Source organism: Bombina bombina, chromosome 1 (genome assembly GCF_027579735.1).
Source record: "Bombina bombina isolate aBomBom1 chromosome 1, aBomBom1.pri, whole genome shotgun sequence".
Classification (NCBI taxonomy): Eukaryota; Metazoa; Chordata; class Amphibia; order Anura; family Bombinatoridae; genus Bombina; species Bombina bombina.
In genome coordinates, this window is record NC_069499.1 from 716,552,589 (window position 1) to 716,574,563 (window position 21,975).

At 36.3% G+C, this 21,975-nt stretch overlaps 1 protein-coding gene across 1 annotated transcript in view; it reads right to left on the minus strand.

Annotated features, from left to right (window-relative positions):
* LOC128645900 (vascular endothelial growth factor receptor kdr-like) overlaps positions 1-21,975 on the minus strand; it is a 353,579-nt gene that overhangs the window by 7,997 nt on the left and 323,607 nt on the right. The window contains exons 26-29 of the mRNA XM_053699216.1: positions 19,433-19,538; positions 17,641-17,765; positions 16,528-16,606; positions 12,073-12,173 (exon numbers count right to left, since the gene is read on the minus strand). Of these exons, the coding sequence (XP_053555191.1) occupies positions 12,073-12,173; positions 16,528-16,606; positions 17,641-17,765; positions 19,433-19,538 (411 nt within the window). The remainder of the gene's footprint in view (positions 1-12,072; positions 12,174-16,527; positions 16,607-17,640; positions 17,766-19,432; positions 19,539-21,975) is intronic.

Below are 21,975 nucleotides of genomic sequence, written 5' to 3' on the forward strand. Positions count from 1 at the left end.
AGAAGTAAGCTTTTTGTGCGCATCAGGTAGGCCGTATATTACAAGTTGAAAGTAAAAAGTTTACGCATGAGCGCTAATTCCCTGTGCACAAAAAAAGCTGAATTTGGCCTATCACAACATGTTAACATATTCCACCATATACTTCAATGGAGTGCGAAAAGTGGAAAACAACCTAACACCATTACAGATATATATATATAGGAATATCTATTTAAAAATACTTAGAACATATTCCCCTATATGAAGAACAGTGGAATGTGACATATTTACAATAAATATACAGTTAAACACTTTATTAAATATGAATATTGTTTAAATATGCTTTTACATGATTTCAGCTACTTGACTGCAAAGGGCTCCAATGCACTTATATATGTATATATATATATATATATATATATATATATATATATATATATATATATATATATATATATATATATATATATATATATATATATATATATATATATATATATATATATATATGTATACATATGTATTTATGTGTTTATATGTGTTGTGACAGAGCTAAGGTGATTGTGTATGATGTAATATATGTTTCCCCTCAAATTATGCAGTGCGTTGGTGGTATTGAATATATTATGTAATTGTATATTTTGGGCCGGTAATGAACTCCACAGTTTGGAGCTGGCAGAGAATTGCAGGTGTGGAATCCAGTTTTTACTTTGGGAGAGGGGATTTAGCTGACCCAATCACTGAATTGAGTGGAGGACTCTGAATACACATCTGTAAACTAACCCTCAAGCACATCTAAATGGTACCAAGAACCTAGTGAGGTTGAGAATCACCTGATCAAGGTATTTACCCTCTTGTGATGTCCTACTTTATATAAAGGATCACTATAGAACCTCTTCGGCAGTTTAATTAAATCACTGCCTAGAGATAGAAGAGAATTTTACTGTTGTCAGTCAGCAATAGTTCCTTGTATACGTAATATTTTACTGCTAATCATGATGGCACAATACAAATATAAATGTCCCCTATGATAATTACTGTGATTAATTAGTGGCAACTTATATGATATCCCTCAACTGAAACTGCACCGACATAGGCTGCCAATACTCTAAACCAGTGCTTTCCAAACTGTGTGTCGGGACACACTAGTGTGTCGGCAGCAGTGTGTAGGTGTGTCCCTGCTTCAGGGACACACCTACACACCTGTCTGCTATGCATATCACATGGTTGACACGTGATTGATACCTAGGGGGTCACAGATCATCTTAATCTATTGGCGTAGCTCAGTGGGAACTGAAACTATTCCCATTGGCGGCACATTGGCACCTAACTGCACGTGTAGTCTCCTCAATCGGCTTGTGGCTGCATGTGTAGTCAGTGACTGGGACAGCAGTGTGTTTGCAGCGTGGGCAGTAGTCAATCAGACTCACCAAGCTCTGAGGGCGGCAGCTTAAACGCTGAGCTGAAGTCAGAAGTCAGTGGGTTTTTTTGCAGCTAGCTCCCAGTAGTACATTGCTGTTCCTGCTCTTGATATATGGATAGGAAGGGGAAGCTTAAAAATGCGAGTGTCTAATATTCCATCAAATATTCAGAAACTGTGTTCATCCCATCAATCTCATACATCTTGGTGTTATTAAACTTTTTTTTTTTTAATTCTTGCACATACATACATACTGTTACTTGTAAAAACATTTTGTTATTATATCATTTATGTATGTGTCCGTATCTCTTAAAACAAGTTAGTTTAACCTCCTGTTTGCTAGTACAACTGAATTACTGTGTCGTGAAATGATGTAGGTCTAAAAAGTGTGTCACCAACATGAAAAGTTTGGAAAGCTCTGCTCTAAACAGTTGAGTTCCGTTTGAATAATCAGTCTGGTAAATGCATTTATTAGGGTAAAGTCTGGAGCTAGCATAACACAGTGACAAGTTTTGTCTATATGGAACACTGCATATGACAGTTATAGGAACTGCTGTATCCCTATATTCAGGAGGAATTACCTCAAATAGGAAGCAGATCCATTAAAGATACAGTGTATACCTAACCCCACTACTTTTAATTGCCCAATTGGTTTAATGAATTTTGATTCAAATTTTGCTAGATAATTTTGCTTATTTGTCTATAAAGGTGTTGGCTAACCTAATGCACCTAATAAATTTTTAATTATTAAATTATTTTGATAACTTTTTAATGGAATTATATATTTTATCACACAGTTTTATTATGAGTGTAACTGTACTATGCAATATATATTTTTATGCTTTTTGTGCTACATTTTTGTCTCAAGTAACAGTTAACCAGAGCTCTGAGGTTGTGCCAACCCAATATACATTAAATTCAAGTGCTCTCAAGCGATTGCGTTTACTATCAATTTGTTATATATGTAATGTAGCTCTCTATGTTTTAACTCTTTCCAGGAGTTGAATAGTTATACACAAGCAATAGAACAATGATACAATGTTACACAACACAGCATTTTCTTTACACAATTTATGTCCCTTTAACATCCATAACATTTCTAAGACCTAATAAAATAAGGTGTATAATAATAGCAACATAAGCTTATGATTTTGAAGTATTTACATGAGCATTGTAATTGTTCTAGCTGCATAATCTACCAGTCATTTTATGATAATTATTTTATTTTACTAAACCTCTTACTGAGGATTATTAATTGCCACTTAAATATTAGTTTATGGTCACTTAAAGGAGTGCAAAAGACTGCCCTAGATTTCTCGCTTTTTCTCTGTTTCCATTTTTCAGGTATTTGTGTTGTTAAGAGAGATAAAGGCAGCTGGCAAAGTATTCATGTTGCTGGATGACAGCCTGACCGTCAGCCAGTGGGGGATAATAGAAATGTAATTAGAGATGATTTTGGCCACACAAGAGCAATTTGGGGACCTTTACTCCTTCCCTTCAAGCTGCCTTTTCATGCATAAGCTTATTTAACACGGCTCTCCCATAGTTAGGTTAGAAGCAGCGTTACATACTTCATCTCTAATTATCAATATCAGGATTACTTTGACAGTTATAAAGCTGCACTTGAAAAGTCTTACAGCACAAACATTTTGTACCGAAGACATTTAATGGACATGCATTTCCACTTGAATGCACTTTTGTAAAACATTTTCCAATCTACACGGACTGAATGCAAATGTCACTAGGTCTTTCAATGTGGCAGCGCAAAGGGAATTTCGGAGCTCACGCCTAGCTTGCACCTGTGTTTTCTGGCAATGGTTCAAACGAATGCGCCAGTATAAAATAAAATTGATTGCCTATAAGGAAAGCATGAGTGCGGATGACATGACAGGATTATAAGCAGAGGAGACTCACCAAATTATGACTGAATTCCCCCTTGCTATTTAAGGTTGTTATAATTAACAATTTATTTGCTGGGTTTATTCAAGTAAATCATTTTGTGTATATGGGTGAAGTAATGAGGCCCATTTATCAAGCTCCGTATGGAGCTTGTGGGCCCGTGTTTATGGCGAGTCTTCAGACTCGCCACAAGCAGCAGTTATGAAGCAGCGGTCTAAAGACCGCTGCTCCAAAACCTGTCCGCCTGCTCTGAGCAGGCGGACAGGAATCGCCATTCAACCCGATCGAGTACGATCGGGTTGATTGACACCCCCCTGCTGGCGGCCGATTGGCCGCGAATCTGCAGGGGGCGGCACTGCTTGTGAGCTGCTGGTGCAATGCTGAATACGGAGAGCGTATTGCTCTCCGCATTCAGCAAGGTCTTGCGGACCTGATCCGCACTGTCCGATCAGGTCCGCAAGACCTTTGATAATTTGGCCTCAATATGTGAATAGGACGTTTTAAACAATGAAGTGTGGTACCTCAAATCAGATTAAAACTGACCTAGCCACAATAATTGATCCATCTTATGTAGATCCTCAGCAATTTTGTTTTTTTACAACACCTGTGTCAGGCATGCTAAGCCATAAAGTGCCTTTCAGAAATATACATTTCTTTTAGCGAGATACTTCTATCATTGACCTAAATATGTATAGCTTATAGGAGAGAAGGGAAAGAGGTGATATGATAGCAACTTTCAAGTATATTAAGGGGCTTAGTAAAACTGAGGCTGTGAGTATTTTACATGAACAAGGGGTCATGATCCCAAGCTGAAGGGTAGTATATTCAGTAGTCTAGCAGGGTAACTTCCATAATAAGTATATAAATATGGTTTATATATAAAATACGTTTTATATATTTAAAAAAAATTATTAAATCTATATATCATTGTTTTGTTATTTTACCTAAGGGTACATGCATGTTTGACATTTGGAATTCAGTACTTTGTTGCACATTTGTGCATAAAGGGACAGTCTAGTCAAAATTAAACTTTCATAAATGCAATGGGGCATGCAATTTTAAACAACTTTCTAATTTACTTTTATCCTCAAATTTGCTTTGCTCTCTTGGTATTCTTTGTGGAATGCTAAGCCGAGGTAGGCTGATATGCTAATTTTTAAGCTGTTGAACTGCTGCTTATCTCAGTGCTTTTAGACAGTTTTTGACAGTTAGACACTGCTAGTTTATGTGTGTCATATAGATAACATTTTGCTATTTCCTGTGTAGTTATTTAAGAGTCAGCACTGATTGGCTAAATGCATGTCTGTCAAAAGAACTGAGATAAGGGGGCAGCCTGCAGAGGCTTAGATACAAGGCAATTCCAGAGGTAAAAAGTATATTTATACAACAGTGCTGGTTATGCAAAACTGGGTATTGGGTAATAAAGGGATTATCTATATTTTTATACAATAACAATTCTGGAGTAGACTGTCCCTTTAATCAATCATTAAAATAGAGCCTGACTGCCAGATCCTCAGTCAGATGCTTAGAGGAGTCCATGGTTGTAGAGTGTAAGCACAGCACTCAGAGGTTCCAAGAGTCAGAGAATATCTTTGGTCACCACTAGACTTTGGTCAAGGCCCAAAATGTCAGTTTAAACAAAGGTTCTGAGCCCATACAAAGAAATTACTATTGGATCAGCTGGTAGGATGCCCACACTTTGGCAACATATACTTTTAATTTTTATTTTATTTATTTTTATAAATTAAATTCAGCAAATTATTAGTAACTGTGCATTAAAATTTGCAGAAACATATTGAATTTAAGTTTGTTTCCTGCATCAATTTGTTTTCACTAAAGAATTTTTTTTTTATTTAATCAGAGGTGCCCAAAGTTTTGCATTCAACTGTATCTGCTTACAAAAAGTGGGGTCACCATGTCCACTAAGATTGCACAAGGATGGGCGATGGATTAAAATTAGAGCTCTACAACTTGACAGCACAGAAAGAAGCTTCTTTGAGAGAAGGCCCACTAAACAGATGCTTACTTGACCAAAACATAAAACTGACTCATACTAGATGAGTTTAAATCGTACATGAATAATGAATGATACTTATTTGCTTATAAATACCACTAATATATTAGGAAATCAAAACACAACCGTCAAGCAAATTATTTTATAATCTAGCTATATGCCATTATTGACAATATAGATCCCTTTAGTCTATGTCCTTCATTGAATAATATAATTATGCTGTGTTTCTCGCAAAACAGAAAACTCAAGTAAATAAAAACTGCAGCTCTCCCTAAGCATATTACCTTTACTGAGAACAATGTGTTCTGGTTTTGAATACACAAAAGAACTCAATAAATGAAATGGAGCACAAATTCATAACAAGTATAAAAGTATTTTTATTGCTATTACGTTCAAATACAAAATATTGCAGATAGATCTGGTCAGCTGGCAGTATATATTGGCAACATAATCATATCTGCCTAAATAGATTACCGTTTTAGATTACAAGGCTATCTGCATTTGGATTTATATGTTCTGGCTCAGTAAATGACCCGATACTCAGCCAGTTTGCCAAGCACAGAAAGTTAATAAGCCACAAATAAAAAGAACAGCTGGATTTGGCAGAAGATTGACAAACAAAACTGTCCGTTTCTGAAAGCGTCGTGTAATGATCCACAAGGCGCTTTTGTGTCAAAAAGAGAAAATGTCTGAAAAGCATCCAGGGTAAATGTTTTTGATGTATCCTGTAATGTATGCAACTCTCAAGTGCTACATTGTCTGTTTCCTCTGCAGTTCACCCGTTCTTTGTTGTTGCTTTTGGAAACAGTGTGAATAAAATGATATTAGTTCTCAGCTATTTTTAAAGTCAACTCCCATGCATGACAGTATTTTGGTCTTTTTTATGACAGATTAAGTCTAGTGAACATTAACAGTTAGCTTGATTTACCATGGGAAAATCCTGACTAATAAAAAAAGATATTCAACAAATATTATAAAGGATATTGGTATAGAACAGTTTGCAATTATTTCTAAATAAAAACGTTTCTTTAAATATACTTCTAGAATTTGGGAAGTTTCTTGCCTAAAATATATTTTATACAGAGGGTCAAGGCCCAGATATATAAATAACACACCAGATGTGCTTTGGGTGTACATGAGAGTGTTTTTAGAAATCCTGTTATGCCCCAAGGACAAAAGTAGTAGAAAAGGGGAAAAAAGAGAGGGTTTTGAGCACTATACTATTAAAATGATTATTACAATTTATTATTAAACCCCTATTAAAAAAGTAATAAATAAAAAGCAAATAGGGGACCTAAATGTGACACAACCACCTCAAATTCCTGGCTGATAACAGAAACCACAGCGTCAGGTATGTGTGTGTGCTGGGGGGTGTATACCACTCTATAATAAGTAAAAAAATATATATATTTTGGCCCCAGTTGTGCGCCTTTTTCAATGTAAATGGAGATCAAACCCCCTTACTGGCATTTAAATTCCTTAAATATAGGTACTCACCAATCAACACTACCCATTGGCCAATCTTGACAAGCCCCCAGAAGTTCAGACCTGATGTACATCAAGCCATAATAGTTTGGGACATGTCCATTATGTCACACCAACAGTAGATGTGCACAAACCACCAAGGGTGTGTAAAATTAAATGTTGATCCGTACCTAATAAAGCTAAGTTATACTACATTTATGTGAGGTCAACAGTACAATCTTTACTTTAGCCTGACATTGTGTACTAAACATTGTATCATTGATCTGCTATTAAATAAGCCATATCACGGGAACCAATGTTTACCTAGCTACGTGCATCCTTTATACAGCTCACTTAAGGCTAGATTACGAGTGGAGCGGTACTTTGTGCTACCGCTCACACATTAATTTCATTAGACGGAGGCTTTTTGCGAGCCACAAGTCACACAAACCCAATCGCATTTTCTCAAGTTTGCTAAACGAACATGGAATAATAACATTTCACATTCCAGTGTTCTTCACATGGGAGAATATGTTCTATGTATGCATAAATACACACACACACACACACACACACATATATATGTGTGTGATTTTTTTTTGTAAAGTGTATATCTATCTCTCTCTCTCTATATATATATATATATATATCTATCTCTCTATATATAGATCTATATCTATATATATATATATATATATATATATATATACAGGGAGTGCAGAATTACTAGGCAAATTAGTATTTTGACCACATCATCCTCTTTATGCATGTTGTCTTACTCCAAGCTGTATAGGCTCGAAAGCCTACTACCAATTAAGTATATTAGGTGATGTGCATCTCTGTAATGAGAAGGGGTGTGGTCTAATGACATCAACACCCTATATCAGGTGTGCATAATTATTAGGCAACTTCCTTTCCTTTGGCAAAATGGGTCAAAAGAAGGACTTGACAGGCTCAGAAAAGTCAAAAATAGTGAGATATCTTGCAGAGGGATGCAGCACTCTTAAAATTGCAAAGCTTCTGAAGTATGATCATCGAACAATCAAGCGTTTCATTCAAAATAGTCAACAGGGTCGCAAGAAGCGTTTGGAAAAACCAAGGAGCAAAATAACTGCCCATGAACTGAGAAAAGTCAAGCGTGCAGCTGCCAAGATGCCACTTGCCACCAGTTTGGCCATATTTCAGAGCTGCAACATCACTGGAGTGCCCAAAAGCACAAGGTGTGCAATACTCAGAGACATGGCCAAGGTAAGAAAGGCTGAAAGACGACCACCAATGAACAAGACACACAAGCTGAAACGTCAAGACTGGGCCAAGAAATATCTCAAGACTGATTTTTCTAAGGTTTTATGGACTGATGAAATGAGAGTGAGTCTTGATGGGCCAGATGGATGGGCCGTGGCTGGATTGGTAAAGGGCAGAGAGCTCCAGTCCGACTCAGACGCCAGCAAAGTGGAGGTGGAGTACTGGTTTGGGCTGGTATCATCAAAGATGAGCTTGTGGGGCCTTTTTGGGTTGAGGATGGAGTCAAGCTCAACTCCCAGTCCTACTGCCAGTTTCTGGAAGACACCTTCTTCAAGCAGTGGTACAGGAAGAAGTCTGCATCCTTCAAGAAAAACATGATTTTCATGCAGGACAATGCTCCATCACACGCGTCCAAGTACTCCACAGCGTGGCTGGCAAGAAAGGGTATAAAAGAAGAAAATCTAATGACATGGCCTCCTTGTTCACCTGATCTGAACCCCATTGAGAACCTGTGGTCCATCATCAAATGTGAGATTTACAAGGAGGGAAAACAGTACACCTCTCTGAACAGTGTCTGGGAGGCTGTGGTTGCTGCTGCACGCAATGTTGATTGTGAACAGATCAAAACACTGACAGAATCCATGGATGGCAGGCTTTTGAGTGTCCTTGCAAAGAAAGGTGGCTATATTGGTCACTGATTTGTTTTTGTTTTGTTTTTGAATGTCAGAAATGTATATTTGTGAATGTTGAGATGTTATATTGGTTTCACTGGTAAAAATAAATCATTGAAATGGGTATATATTTGTTTTTTGTTAAGTTGCCTAATAATTATGCACAGTAATAGTCACCTGCACACACAGATATCCCCCTAAAATAGCTAAAACTAAAAACAAACTAAAAACTACTTCCAAAAATATTCAGCTTTGATATTAATGAGTTTTTTGGGTTCATTGAGAACATGGTTATTGTTCAATAATAAAATTAATCCTCAAAAATACAACTTGCCTAATAATTCTGCACTCCCTGTAGTATCTCACAAAAGTGAGTAAACCTCACATTTTTGTAAATATTTTATTATATCTTTTCATGTGACAACACTGAAGAAATTACACTTTGCTACAATGTAAATTAGTGAGTGTACAGCCTGTATAACAGTGTAAATGTGCTGTCCCCTCAAAATAACTCAACACACAGCCATTAATGTCTAAACCGTTGGCAACAAAAGTCAGTACACCCCTAAGTGGAAATGTCCAAATTGGTCCCAATTAGCCATTTTCCCTCCCGGTGTCATGTGACTCATTAGTGTTACAAGGTCTCAGGTGTGAATGGGGAACAGGTGTGTTAAATTTGGTGCTATCGCTCTCACACTCTCTCATACTGGTCACTGGAGGTTTAACATGGCACCTCATGGCAAAGAACTCTCTGAGAATCTGAAAAAAAGAATTGTTGCTCTACATACAGATGGCCTAGGCTATAAGAAGATTGCCAAGACCCTGAAACTGAGCTGCAGCATGGTGGGCAACACCATACAGCGGTTTCACAGGACAGGTTCCACTCAGAACAGGCCTTGCCATGGTCGACCAAAGAAGTTGAGTGCACGTGGTCAGCGTCATATCCAGAGGTTGTCTTTGGGAAATAGATGTATGAGTGCTGCCAGCATTGCTGCAGAGGTTGAAGAGGTGCGGGGTCAGCCTGTCAGTACTCAGACAATACGCCGCACACTGCATCAAATTGGTCTGCATGGCTGTCGTCCCAGAAGGAAGCCTCTTCTAAAGATGATGCACAAGAAAGCGCGCAAACAGTTTGCTGAAGACAAGCAGACTAAGGACTTGGATTACTGGAACCATGTCCTGTGGTCTGATGAGACCAAGATGAACTTATTTGGTTCAGATGGTTTCAAGCATGAGTGGCGGCAACCAGGTGAGGAGTACAAAGATACATTCAAGCATGCTGGTGGGAGTGTCATGGTCTGGGCCTGCATGAGTGCTGCTGGCACTGGGGAGCTACAGCTCATTGAGGGAAGCATGAATGCCAACATGTACTGTGACATACGGAAGCAGAGCATGATCCCCTCCCTTTGGAGACTGGGCAGCATTATTCCAACACGATAATGACCCCAAACACACCTCCAAGATGACCACTGCCTTGCTAAAGAAGCTTAGGGAAAAGGTGATGGACTGGTCAAGCATCTCTCCAGACCTAAACCCTATTGAGCAACTGTGGGGCATCCTCAAATGGAAGGTGGGAGATTGCAAGGTCTCTAACATCCACCAGCTCCGTGATGTCGTCATGGAGGAGTGGAAGAGGACTCAGTGGCAACCTGTGAAGCTCTGGTGAACTACATGCCCAAGAGGGTTAAGTCAGTGCTGGAAAATAATGGTGGCCACACAAAATATTGACACTTTGTGCCCAATTTGGACATTTCCACTTAGGGGTGTACTCACTTTTGTTGCCAATGGTTTAGACATTAATCGCTGTGTGTTGAGTTATTTTGAGGAGACAGAAAATTTACACTGTTATACAGGCTGTACACTCACTATTTTACATTGTAGCAAAGTGTCATTTTTTCAGTGTTGTCTCATGAAAAGATATAATAAAATATTTACAAAAATGTGAGGGGTGTACTCACAAAAGTATATGTATACACACGATTACATATTTTTTTAAATACTTCAAACATATTCCCCTATGTGAAGAACATTGGTATGTGAAATATTTACAGTAAATACACAGTTAAACACTTTATTAAATATGAATATTGCATAAATATGATTTTTCATGTTTTCAGCTACTTGACTGCAAAAGGGCTACAATGCACTTAATTATTTATGTGTTTATATATGTATATATGTCTTTAAATAAATACATATGTACAGATATATAAACACATATATATATATATATATATATATATACACACATACATATTTAGACATACTGTATATATATATATATATATATATATATATATATATATATATATATATATATATATATATATATATATATATATATTAAAGCCCTTTGCATTGCTTTTTTTCCTAACACCTGAGACCCATATCTTTGAGCCCTTATAACTTTTTAATTCAATATTTTTTTTAAATATTTGTTAAATACTTTATAGTATGTATTTTTTTGTCAAGTGTAGCAGTTAAGCAGAGCTCTAAAGTTGTGCTATCCCGAAGTGCATTAAATTCAATTGCGCTCAAGTGAACGCGTTTACTTTCAACCTGTAATACGTGCGCTACTTAAGACTCATGCAAAGAGCCACAATAAACATCTTATCGCTTGTGCACAATATTTAGCGTGCCAATCGTAATCTAGCCCTTATTGGGCACATTTGATAACTAATATTGTTCTCTTTAGATTGAACCAATGTCATTGTGATCTTTGTTTATATAGTCCATGTGTTTTCCAATAAATCAGCATTGTAAGTGCGCAATCAGTTCCTATGCAGACAAAGGAATCCTTATTTCATTAGACAATTAGATTATATCCCATCCATTATTAAATTATGTATTTTATTTTTTCATTGTTCTCTATAGCAATAACTACTATATAGATATGCTTTAAGTTTAAAGGTACACCCAAAACAGATTACTCATTTATGCCATGAGTGATTATTACTGCAAAAGCAATGCCATATAAATTTCTGAAGGATTGCTATTCAATGCTGTTTATATAAAAATGTCATTATTTTGTTTTGAGTTCTAAAATGATTTTGTAGGCTGGGGGAGTAATCCACTCTGTGCATAATTTTTACAATAATAAAAGGCACGCTATAATATTTTTTTTTATAAAATCAGTACTAATGAGGCCCGGTATCATGCTTAAAGAAGTAATGAACCCATTATTAATTATAATGATAGTTTATCCCTTTATATAAATATATATTTATTTACACTACTTAGTCAACAAAGCTATATATTAAAAAATATTTTTTAAAGATGTTAAAATGTTTGCAGCAAAAGTACTAAGATGGAGGATCAGGCCCATTACATTATATGCTTTAGTAAATTCAACACAAACGTATCGATCACATGACACTTACGCATGGGCGATGATCCCAAAAGGCCAAGACCGCGTCTCCTGACGTTTCAGACTCTTCATCTCCACAGAAGAGAGGACCATACCACTGTCAGATTCACTTTCCTGTGTTAAAAAAATAGGAAAGTATTAACAAAAACAGCAAACATATTAAATACCTGTATTTAGTAAAGGTTATTTAAAGGTTTATTGGCATATTTAATATATTCAGAGGAATTCAGCAGATTTCAGTCATCAATCCTTATTTGTTATTTGGTATATACATTGCATGTTTAGTCTACTATTAGAGTCTTTCTTTTACCCCCTTTTTTAATTTTTGTATCTCCAGGACGCTGTTGGAGTTGCTGAAGTAGTGGTGATGTGATGCGCATGTTACCCAAGACAATGTATCAGGCCATTAGAAGAGGAAGGCAAGGGACAGAGAGCAGAAAATACAAAGCGTTAAGTAGGACACATACTTTAATCATGTTTTATAAATTAAAGCTATTGTAGCCTAATAATTCATACAGCTGTATTATGACAGAGGGAGCTACCATACATTAGCAAGACAAAGAGCTGCACCCAAGCTGGAAATAGGGTGTATAATGGAGCTTGGTAGAGTAAATGCAGTGGTTGAGATAGGGTTGCTACCATGGCTATGTTTTCCTAGAGGGCTATAGATACATATGCTGTAGGGTGGACAGCACTATTCATGTCCGTCTTTGACATTTTGCAGGTTATACAAACTCATAGCTGTCTAGAAAAACATGTGGCAACTGAACGGAACAGTATACTATTATTTTTTTATATAAATACATAGCATATTTTAGCAATTAAGCAATAAAATACAAAATAGCGACATTCAACATAAATGTTTTAAAACATTTAAACTGTATGTTGTTAGCAAAATGTATTTGTTTTGCAGGGACATTGTTATTCAGCTATAAGTATATTTAGCTTATTTCCTTGCTGCAGGGTAATTTTTTCTAGTGAAAAGAAAAAGTTCTGAGCACAATAAGGTAGGAAAATTTAAAAACGTTTTACTGAGTCGTAGTAAAAAAAATAAAACATGAGTATAACACATTTCGTGCTGTACTCGGCGCTTACTCATAGCTAGTAAATCAATAACATCACCTCTTATTTAAAGGCACACACAGTCAATCAAGAATGGAAAAATTAACAAATATATGATTACTTATTACCCCTTTCTTATCTGTGTAAAACAAATTCATAAAAAATAAACAAACATTACAGAATAATAATAATAAAATTAGTGAAGTATACAAAATTCAAAGAAAGAAAAAAAAATGGATACTGTAATATTCCACTAAGTATTTGAAATTGCAAATGAGAGATACAACATTATTAGTTTTAGAAGAAGGTACGTTTATACAGAGGTTCAACTATCACTTAAAGGGCCATAATACCCAAATGTTTAAACACTTGAAAGTGATGCAGTGATGCTGTAAAAGTGATGCTGTAAAAAGCTGATTAGAAAATATCTCCTGAACATCTCTATGTAAAAAAGAAAGATATTTTACCTCAAAAGTTCCTCAGTAGCCACCTCCCATTGTAAAGGATTTCTAAGCAGCATTTTAGTGTGTTTGTCCTGGGACATCTGAAGGGACTAGCATCGTGCACTCTCATATTATTTCACCAATCAGGTAAAGGAAGCTTACTATGAAATCTCATGAGAGTTAAGTCAAATCTCATGAGATCACAGTAATAGTTCATGACCTCAGCACTGCTGATGCTGATTGGCTGCTGTTCATTTCTTCATTTTTTTTAATTTTTTTACCTGCAGCTGGGAGCAGCTGAGTATAACTTTTTACACAGAACTTACTCTGCTGAGCTGAGGAGATTGTGAGGTAAAATATCTTCCTGTTTTACATAGAGATGCTCAGGTGATATTCTCCTGTCAGCTTTTTACAGTTATACTGCATCAGTTTCAAGTGATTTAGCATATGAGTATTATGTCCCTTTAACAGAGATATCAATCAAATAAATATGAAATGTCATATACTAATTTAAACCTTATGGAGATATTGTCTGTAATTTATATGTCCAAACTAATTATCTTTTGGGCAAAGGAACTATGTGTTCCAACTTCTATTGGAGAAAAAAAATATATAGAGATTTTTAAAAGATAGGAAAAGGGGAAAACAATAAATAATGAAAGCATATTACAATCATAATTAAATTAAACATTTACTGGTTTATTAAAATTTGAGTTGAAACCACAAAGCACATTGAGAACTGTGTTTACAAGAAAATGAGAGATGAACTGCTGCTTATTTTGATACATCATAAGAAAACCCTTTCTATGAATATAAATAGCATATTTTTGCATAATACCTACAATTACACTGTGAGGAGACCAGCTAAGTTATTAATTACATTTTATGGAAAACACTCAATTCCTTTTTGGCTCTGTTTACAAAGGCAGGTGATTTTGCATTAGAGATATAGCCTTGAAGAACATCAAAGGCACTCTGTGGAAGACATTAATAATGGATACAGCAAACCAGCTTAGTGGAACAAAATGATGCTTTGCTTATTTACACAAAGACATCCTCGCTGTCTGCCGTTAAAGATGTAATGAATATAGAAACAGGATGCTTAGCTAGATCTGTTTTGTTCAGTGCTTAGTGGTTAGATCTAGTTTCTGAAGGAGGGTCAAGAGTCCCTGAGCTCTGTGTGGTTGTTTGATTGCTTCTTCAAATAAATAAAAACCTATTAATGTCTGCAAAGTCATAACAGCTTTTATGTCATTAAAGTTAACGAACTAAGGACGGATCTGCATAAATAAACATCAAAGGCCAAGCAAAGCAGTGACTAAAACATACTCTACCACAAGGGCAGTCACAAGAGTTCGCCCTGTGCTCACCAAAACTCACACATGTCTTTCAGTGCCCCAGTGCCCAGTTACAATTGTTTTCTTAAAGGGACACGAAACCCATAATTTTTCTTTCAATATTCCGATAGACCATACAATTTTTAACAACTTTCTAATTGAATTGTATTATCTAATTTGCTTCTTTCTCATCTTATCCTTTCTAAAAGAGCATAAGTAGGAAGGCTTAGGAACAGCAATGATCTAGTGGGATCTATCTGCTGACTGGTTGATCCACATATAATGATACAAAACTAGGCAGCAAGGTAAAAGCAGAACTATTTAATGATATATCAGGAGACACAGACAGGCGACGTTTCGGGAAATTATCCCTTCCTCATGCCTTCAATAAGTTCCCGAAATGTCGCTTGTCCTTGTCTCCTGATATATCATTAAATAGTTCTGCTGTCACCTTTCTGCCTATTTTTGTATCATTATATTGGGGTCCAGGGCAGTGACCCTAAGGTCCCTGCATCTTTTAAAACTGTGGGCTTTTCAATTCTTTCCAGAAGGGAAGACTTATAAAGAATATAGCATTGTTAAATATATGAGGTCTGGCGTCTGCATTTCGGAAGTGCAGACTTCACAAACTGAACAATGCTATATTCTTCCCAGCCATTGTTTGATCAATGTAGTAACATTTTTATATTTGTGCTTTACTGGCCTCAGTAAAGGAGAGAAGATAAAGGAAACCATTACTTTATGAAGACTAAACAAACATAAAAAGAAACAGATTGTGCTAAAAAAAACAGCACAACTGTGCTTATAGTTACAGACTTCTATTTGTCGGGGGTACAAAAATTCATATCATATTCTTTAACATATATAATATGGTGCAGACCCTATTAGCGCGCCGGAATCAGTTTAAATAATAATGTGCTTATAATTAACTACATGAAGCCACCATAGTTTGGGTAGCAGATAGTTCTCATCCACCTAAATCACCTGTTATGTCAGAGTAGGCACATGACTGCTGCTAACAAATGAAAGAAAGCACAGAAAGCAGCCAGCTCTAACATCAGAGGTATTTTAGCTGAACAGGATTTAGCTGTAACCATTTTTTCCACTAGGCTATAGCGATAAACCCTATCCATTATTCGACTGGTTGTGCACCCGGTTGACCTCAGAGACACGGACAAATGCATTTATGCCCAAGGGCAAATAGGCTCCAAAGAGTTCTGTTCCAATCAGAGCCTCGGGCGCCGCAACCACCTCTGGAAACCTAACCGTGGGTCCCACAACATGCTTTTACAGGTTCTCAGACAGACTGGACTGTTATCCGACGGACATTTCTGTCCGCATTCTGTCCGAGACCCATGGTTAGGTTCCCATGGCCATGCCTACTCTGCCTAATTATAAATCTGGCCCTGATTAAGTACAAGCCATTACTTAGTGTTTTTTTATTACAACAATGAAACATACTGTTTTATATCCTTTTAAGATGTCTGCTGAAGGTGAAAGTTAAACTTCCATCTGTGTGTTTTCAGTTACACACTAAGAGATTTCCGCTGCATTTTGTTGACAAGTACAGCATTCTATAAGAAAGTGAGAATGGAAGCAGCCTTGCCTTTTTGTGCAAGTGTTTACCTCATTGAACGCTTTGTCCTTTCCTACTGGCACTTCATCAAATGTCTTCACACTGAGAGGTCGGTTCTTATTGTTGTTTCTGAAAACACGAAGGAAGAATAGCAGGGTGAGGCTGACACTTGTGTCCCTTTGATTTGCTTCCCATAACCACCATAGAAAAGAATCTATATAATGATTTGTCTCCTTTAATGTTAGTTATATGTCTGCATGTATTGCTTTACAGAATATGTAGTATCATACTGCACTCTTTACCTAAAGTGCTAAAAAGATGTAAAACAATATGGAAAACAGGGTTTTGCAAAAATATAATATGATATAATAACAAAAAGCTGCACCTTAGGAAGAAACAAAAACTGCTTGTCTGGACTTCACTATTTGCCGTTTTTGTTTCTTCCTGAGGTGCCATCCCTGGAAATCATCCACTGTATTCCTGCACAGAGCCTGTCTGGGACTCATTTAATTATGTACTGACACATTTATTTGAGTTGGTTTTATTTTATGTTTGTGTTCTAACAGGTTAATTATTTATATTACATATCAGTTATCATATAAGGAATTCTAAAACTGTTACTTAAAGGGACATTAAACCCATAGTTTTTCTTTCATGATCTAAATACAGAATACAAACTTAAAATCACTTTCAAATTAACTTCTGTTATCAATTTTGCTTCATTCTTGTTGTATCATTTGTTGAAGGCGCAGCAATGCTGCTTTCTCATATTTACCAATTACGTTTCTAATATATACCAATTAGCTGAATACGTTGGGCAAGCAAATGACAACAGGAAAATATCTGCAGATACCAATCAGCAGCTAGCTCCCAGTAGTGCAGTGGTGCTCCTGAGCTTACCTAGTTATGCTTTCCAACAAAGGACACCAAGAGAATGAAGCAAATTAAACAATAGATGTAAACTGGGAAATTGTTTAAAACTGCATGGTATCTCTATCTATCTATCCATATCTATCTATCTGTCTGATCTATCTATATATCTATCTATCTATCTATCTATCTATCTATCTATCTATCTATCTATCTATCTATCTATCTATCATGAATTTTGAGAGAGACAGACTAAAGTAGTTTGCATTTACATTTATCTAAGATTTACTTACCCAATTTCCATTGTGCTCCATCGTGTAGCTGAGTTTCGTTTGCTTTGTTCTTCACTCGCAGTTTTCACATTGCTTTCACCATCAATGCACAAATTGGTATTGAGCGGAATGTAGTCCTTTCCCTCCTGCAGGGCGAATATAAAGAGAAACAGATTTCGGTAAGATCATACAGTAATTATGCATGTAGGCCAAAAACACAACTAACAATGTAAATCATTTGTAAAAAGTGCACATGCATATAACAAATCACTATTTAACATGATAGAAAAAAAGGTTGTTGCTAGATGTGCAGTTTATTTTATGTAGCTTATCATTTAAACTTTTCTGGAACTACTATTCAAAGGGACAGTCTAGTCCAAAACAAACTTTCATGATTCAGCTAGGGAATGTCATTTTAAACAACTTTCCATTTGACTTTTATCACCAATTGTGCTTTGTTCTCTTGGTATTCTTAGTTGAAAGATAAACCTAGGTAGGCTCATATGCTAATTTCTAAGACCTAGAAGGCCGCCTCCTATCTGAATGCATTTTGACAGTTTTCACCACTAGAGGGCATTCGTTCATTTGTGTCATATAGATAACTGTGCTCACGCACATGGAGTTTCCTAGGAGCCAGCACTGATTGGCTAAAATGGATGTCTGTGAAAAGAACTGAAGTAAGGGGGCAGTTTGCAGAGGTTTAGATACAAGGTAATCACAGAGGTAAAAAGTATATTTATATAACTGTTGGTTATGCAAAACTAGGGAATGGGTAATAAAGGGATTATTTATCTTTTTAAACAATAAAAATTATGGTGTAGACTGTCCCTTTAATGCAAACAGAATAAAGTTGCACTAAATGCCTTTGTGTCTAGACCAGTGATTTTTAACCTTTTTTTTGCCGTGGCACACCTTTTTACATTAAAAAATCCTGTGGCACACCACCATCCCAAAATTTAAAAAAAATCACACATTGTAGCCTAATACAGCATATATATATACACATACACACAAACACACACATACTGTATGTATTGTGCTGTTATGCCATGCCTCCTACAAACTACCCCTGCACTGGGAGTAAAAAACAAGCAAAGTTTAAAAAATATGTCACACTGTTGTCAGTCTGCTGTGGCACACCTGAGGATCTCTCACGGAACACTGGTTGAAAAACACTGGTCTAGACAATAGGCAAATATAGAGTAGTGTCCCTATGGTCTAGTGGCTCATCTGATATAGAAACATAATTACTGTTCTGAGGGTCTTCATTCTTTTAAAAAAAAAATTGTAGTTAAGGGGCATTAAACCCAAAATGATTCTTTCATGATTCAGATAGAGCTTGAAACAACTTTCCAAGTTACTTTTATCATCACATTTGCTTCATTCTCTTGACATCCTTTGTTGAAGAAGCAGCAATGTATTACTGGGAACTAGATGAACACAATGAGGCCAATTTATTAAAGGTCTTGCGGACCTGATCCGACAGTGCGGATCAGGTCCGCAAGACCTCGCTGAATGCAGAGAGCAATACGCTCTCCGTATTCAGCATTGCACCAGCAGCTCACAAGAGCCATTAAGGAAAAGTCTCTAGCAAAAAAAAGCTAATCAATATGGTTTTCTATAAATTTGGTTATTAAAGTCCACAATGTATTTTTCCAGATAAGATCAGTGATAGGCCACATACACATACAATAATTCCAAAATCTACCGTTATTCTCATTTATTACAAGCATGCTTTTTAATATGTAAATGTTTCCAATTAGAGGAGAATCTAGTGTTTCAAGCGGGGGGAACTTTAATTAAAAAATCAAACCTGTTGAACATTGGCCTGAAGAAGATCTCCTAAGCTCTCCACCAAGTCTGTGAACGTAGGTCTGTCTGTGGGAATTCCTTGCCAGCAATCAAGCATGGTCTGGTAGCTAGGATAGAAGATAACATTATTGTATTAGTGGTGCCTAGTTTCTCTCTTAAGGGATATAAAACCCATATTTTTTATTTCATGATACAGATAGATACTTTACAATTTACTTCTATTATCATATTTGTCTTTGTTCTCATGGTATCCTTTGTTGAAAAGCAGCTCTGGAATGTGCATGTGTCTGCAGCACTATATGACAGCAGTTTTACAAGAATGCTGTACAGTGCAAGAGCACTAGATGGCAACAGTTTTTCCAGCCATGTAGTGCTCCAAACATGTGCACACTACCTACCTAGGTATCTCTTCAACAAAGTATAACATGAGAACAAAGCAAATCTGAGAACAGAGGTATTTTGTAAACTTTTTTTTAAAAATGTTGGTTCTGTTGAATCAATAAAGAGGCATTTTGGGTTTCATGTCCCTTTAAAGTGGGTGAACTTCCTAATCTACTAGTGATTGCTGATCTTTTCTCTAATGACCCAACTTAGATTTACACATCCCCATCACTGTAAGGTGTTAGAGAAGATCAAGTGTATGGGGGGGGGTCATAGCTATCTCATAAAACCACTGTTATTTTAAGGCGTCTTAAAGGACAAAATAAACATAGACAATAGATAGTGATAAACCACAGGAAATAGTTAAGCTCTCGCACATACTGTATTCTACAATTGCATCACAACACTTGACCAGTTTTTGCAAGAAACACTATTTTAGGCGTCAAAAGCAAGTTTGGCACAAATCAGAGTCCGCACAGCCTACACCTGTGTCTCTAACAAGTTGCATGGCTTCAACTAGATACGCTAAAACCTGGATTACAATCTTTTTGATAAATTCATGGTAAATATTAAAAAGCAACTTGAGTACAAAATTCATATTTGTCGGTAGTCATTATCTATCTAAATTTACCAATGATCTATAGCTAGGAATTACCTCTGTTGTGGCATAGGACTTGATAGTATTGATACATACTGGAGTATGATTATCTGGGGAACCTGAATCCTTAATTTTGGTCACTCCTAAGTTTGTGGTCACTCCAGCTAAACCAGAGACCTATACCTTTTAAATACCAGAGGAGATCATAATTAAGTAGATAGATCGAGATAATCATGTCAGTAAAAAGTAGCTCTGAATGAGGGAAAGTCTATACCTTTTAATACCGTCAAAGCATGAATGAGCAGATGCTATTTAAAAAGGGGGAGAGGGAGCAGGGATGCCACTGGAACCACTACCTATCAGTGACAATTTATTCCTATAAACAAATATTGGAACCAAGGGTATCCATCCCTAGATATTACCAAACAATTAATATTCCAAATACTGTAGTACTTATTTGAAGCCGGTACCTTTATACCCTTACAGCGGAAAAATTAAAACTTAAAGGTAGAGGTATTTCATAATAATGCAGAACTACTAGTGCACCAATACCTACATTTCAATTATATTGATCCATAGTTGAGCTGGAGTGTAAAACTCTACTTACCGGTAGCATTTATCTCTATACTCCATACTCCAATTTAGGATTCAGGTTCCCCAGATAATCATACTCCAGTATGTATCAATACCATCAAGTCCTATGCCACAACAGAGGTAATTCCTAGCTATAGATCATTGGTAAATTTAGATAGATAATGACTACCGACAAATATGAATTTGTTCCTATACTTTAAGGTATCAAAGGTATAGGTCCTCAGTGTCATTAGTGCGACCACAGTCTCCTTGTCAGTAAATTCACATTTGTATCCTTTTTGAAATGCAGTTTCTTTGAGATTATTAAATATATCACTAATATCAGGATCAAGCAATTATAAGGAAGTACAATTCAAGAGGTTTTTTTGATCCCGAAATTTTATCTCTAAAGAAATTTCTTTGCTGAATAAGTATTTGTAATTTTAAGCCACTCTCTTACCCTTAGAAGTACTGTATCGGAAAGGTCATTCAGATGGATTGGAACACAGGTTAATGTGGTAAAAATGTGTGATTTAATATAAAAAAAATGTTCCTTTTTAAATGTAAACATCAGGGGCATAATTTGCATGAGAACAAGCTGTTTGTTAATAGGACAGCAATTCCCCTTATAAGTAATCAGTATAAATATATTTAGAATTATTATTTGTGCTAAAATGGTTTCCATTCTAACTGCAGAGTTTAAGTTAGGTTCAGGCCTGATAAATATGCAGCGACTGAGGCTACCTTCAGTAGATTATACACACACAGGAGAGTATTTTCTGACTGCTTGGTTGCACTTGTACCAAATGTGTTTATGTCAACTAGTAAATAAATCTGCAGTTTTTTTTTGTTTAAAGGGGCATATAAGTGCAAAAAGAACATGTTTAATGTCTTAGCGCATTTTATGATTGCGCTGTTGCTTGCATATAACCCTGCAAAAGCGTTCGACGCGTAGTTCTAATTCACTTCCAGAGCAGCAATGCTCTACTGGG